General features: G+C 51.7%; 1 protein-coding gene across 1 annotated transcript; it reads right to left on the reverse strand.

Moving 5' to 3' along the window:
* Nucleotides 1–411: 411 nt before the first annotated feature.
* Nucleotides 412–2,111, reverse strand: LOC146444919 (vitelline membrane outer layer protein 1-like). The gene is made up of 3 exons (XM_085049640.1): nucleotides 1,941–2,111; nucleotides 1,253–1,356; nucleotides 412–706 (listed from the first exon to the last, which is right to left on the reverse strand). The coding sequence occupies exons 1-3, from the start codon at nucleotides 2,109–2,111 to the stop codon at nucleotides 412–414; spliced, it is 570 nt and encodes a 189-aa protein (XP_084905766.1).
* Nucleotides 2,112–3,496: the final 1,385 nt, after the last annotated feature.

A 3,496-nucleotide genomic window follows, 5' to 3' on the forward strand; every position in this document is an offset into this window, starting at 1 on the left:
ATGGTATATTTGAGCTTATTTGTGGATGGATGGATGTGTGATAGTGATCCCTCCACATCCTAAGCATTATAATGGAGATAGGATGAAGAGTTCCCCTTCCTCTCCTTTGAAACCACAGTTTCTGCCAGATGATCCCTCTTCTACTTCATTGTTCAGCCTCTTCCTGCCTTGCCAACAGGTGTGGGAATCCCCTGTGCTCCCTCACAGGAATTTTGTAGCTCATGAATTTGTTGAAAAGCTTAACCAAAATGAACACAAAGGCCATTCTTACAAAATGCTGTAGCCACGGGATCTGATTACCCTTGACAAAATAAGACAGAAAAAAAGGCACACTGCTTTTTGTGCAAGGACAGATTCAAGGTTTAATGCTATGCAGCTTGGTAGATGCTGGCGTGGGGTGGGGAGTCAGGCTTAATGACAGCAGAAGACTCTCATGTCATTGAGAGCTGTGTCATCCCACTTTCCCTGGGGTTCCTCCACCTTTGTTTGGAGCCCACAGATGGCCCCAGAGGTGCAGTTGCTGCTCCATGGGCCGTAGTGTCCCCCTGAAAGTCCCCAGCCCTCCAGCTCTGTGCCATTGGAGCAGGCAAACCTCACATTGTTGACGGCCGTGTTGTCATGCAGGTATTGCCACCTTTCCACGCGCAGCGAGAAGGAAACCAGCTTGTTGCTGGAGCAGACCTGGGCCTCGGTCCAGTTTCCCCACCTGCCAGAGGAAAAAATAACTTACCAAGGCTTGTCCAGCCTCTGCTGTGCTGCAATCAACACCACAATGGGCCTGGGGTCCTGGCAGTCCTGGGGCAAGGGACCCACACAGGGGTGGCAAGTTTCTAGGAGCACCTGTTTCACTCTCCATCCCCATCACCCCTGGAGGCACTGCCACCACCAGCTCCAGGCTTTGCTGTTCCTGCAGAACCCCTTGGCACTTTCAGCCGCTTGCTTTCTCCCTGTTACTAAATACACTTTCCAAAGTAAGCATTTGAGGAAAAGGAGAAGGTACAGCTTTCGGATCTGTAATTTTTGAACTTTCCTTCCTTTTCCAAAGCACTGTTCCTTTCCCTGGGATCAGGTCTTTACCCTGCAGCCTTCACACTGGATGGCCAAAGGGAACTCACCCACCTCCTCAAGCAGGGTGTTGAGCCTCCTTTACAGGGGGTGTGGGTGCCTATGGAGAAACCATTTCCCTGCTTTCCCCTCCTGCTCCCCAGAAGCTGCTGCCCTGGAGGAGGATGAGGAAACAAAGGCTGCTCACCAGCCCACAGAGGACTCGATGACTGTGCCGTCCGTGCAGAGCAGGCGGACGCCGTTCAGAGCCGTGTCATCGCCAAACAGCCAAAATCCCTGGTAGGGCTGGACCTTGGAAGAGAGGAAGAAATTGGGGGAGGTCAGCATTGTCCCACTTTTAAAAGAGGTGATGAGGCAAGCTGTTGTGATGAGGGAGGGGAGGAGGCTTTCGGAACAGAGCAAGAACGTTAGTGCAGCTGAGCAGGGCTGTGAGGCAGCTCCATGCCATTTCTCAGGAAGCACTGTCTGCTTTTTCCCACCTCTGTTTTTCTACAAGTGGTGGAGCAGGGACTCCGGACCCAGGATTGTTTGGTGGCTGCTGTCCCAGGCCATGCCCACTTTCTCAACATGTGCTGTGATACCCAGAGCTGGGATGCTGCCAGGTGACACTTGTCCTGGCCATCTGGAACAGGCTCTGCTGTACCAACCCCAGGTATTTTCTCACCCAAGAGACCCCTTTGCTAAGAAATCACTTACTGGCAGGGAGCCTGGAGAGATACTCTACGCTAGAGATTTCTTGCCTACATGATGCAGATACAATGCAAACTGCTGTGATGGGGCAAAGTGTGGTGATCAGCCCTGATACAATCAGAACAAAATAGCATAGTCTCACAGCAGGTTTTTTTCCCCACCCTGAAAAAGAAGTGAAACCTTACCTTCAATTCAAATCCCTTTGCATAGCCACTGGGGCAAAATTGCTTGTGGCCCCAAGAGCCCCAGAGGCCTCCATTTGGCACCATGAGGATGGACTCATATCTCCGTGCCTCCATGCCCTGGAGGCAGCAGGAGCCCAGCAGGCAGAGGATGGCTGGGATGAGCAGCTGCATCACAGAGAACCTGCTCAGTGCCTCACTGCATGGAGGTGTTGGCACAGGGGAATTTATTGGCCAGGAAAGTGGGTGGGAGTCCTTGGGGAGTGTCAACAAAGCTCCTGGAGAATGCTCATGGTTGCTATGTGCTGCTCCTGCTGCCTGCCTGCTCTCAGTGGGGAGCTGGTGTGCCCTGCTCGGGGGAATTGCAGGGCTCTGAAAACTTGTGGGTGCAAGGGAAGGAAAGGGGCAGAGCTGGGAGCATTCCCCAAGGAGATGGTGGTTTGGAGGAGGGTCCTGGCAATGCTGCAAGGAGGTGTTGAAGATAGAGAGGTGGGAGGAGAAGTGGTGGACTGGAAGGGGAAGAAACCTCTCAGGGGCTGAGGCAAAACCTGAGATGGAGCAGTTGCAGGGTCCTTCACCCTGTAGAAGTTCTCACTTGTTTCCCTCTTGCTTTCCTTCTCACCATCCCCCTGAGGCTGAGGAAAGTGCCTGCACTGGAAGCCATTGCATTTTGCTCTGGGACATGCATTAAGTGTAGGTGATGAAGTAAAGTGTGTCAAGCCCACCTCGCAAAATGAGTGCTCTGGGTGCCACCCACCCTGTATGGCCCTGGCTGAACTCGCTTCAGTTTCCTTGCATCTTGTACTGGGGACAGAGGAATGGGAGCAAAACTGCACGTGGTTGCATCATCCCATGGAGCTGTGCAGCTCCCAGCTGCCCAGGTGTATCCCTAGGAGGTGTGAGTATCCACAGAGGGTGGCGGAGGCCAGCAGAAGCAGAACATTCTTCAGCTGTTGTGTCTCTCTCAGATGTGACTTCCTGTTTCATTCCTTGTTCCTCCAAAGGGACTAGCCAGAGAAGAAACCTCTGCTGACAGCAATATTCAAGGGTATCCTGGGAGTAATTTCAGAGTAGGATGAGCTGCTCCCAGTCCATTGAAGAGGCAGTGAGGATGTCACTAGGGAGAGTTGTCCTGTGAGGTCTATACTACCAATATATCAGCAGTGTCAGCAATATAAGAGATATGTATATACATCTCAGTATATACCAGCACTATGAGCACAGCCACAACAGGCAGGAAGAGTTATCCCAGGCTTCAGTTACTGAGGAATGGAATGGCCTGCTTCTGCAAGAGCCACTTAGTGCAGGTGAAGGGGGAAGTGCTGCTTTCAGCTGAAAGCCTCTGATGTTACCCCTTGGCTAGCACTGTAAAGGGCCTCAGGTTCTCACAGCATCCCACAAGGGACAATGAAGACAGAGACGTCTTACTGTGTTATTGTATTTTATAGACAGCAAGAACATTCCAGAAACAAGACAACAGAGATGAAGGGCTGTGTATTCAGCCTACTGCTCAGGAGAGTGGATAACTCATGGATATTTTGCTACTCCTGTTGGCATAG

Source organism: Lichenostomus cassidix, chromosome 1 (genome assembly GCF_008360975.1).
Source record: "Lichenostomus cassidix isolate B80296 chromosome 1, HeHo_3.0, whole genome shotgun sequence".
Taxonomy (NCBI): domain Eukaryota; kingdom Metazoa; phylum Chordata; class Aves; order Passeriformes; family Meliphagidae; genus Lichenostomus; species Lichenostomus cassidix.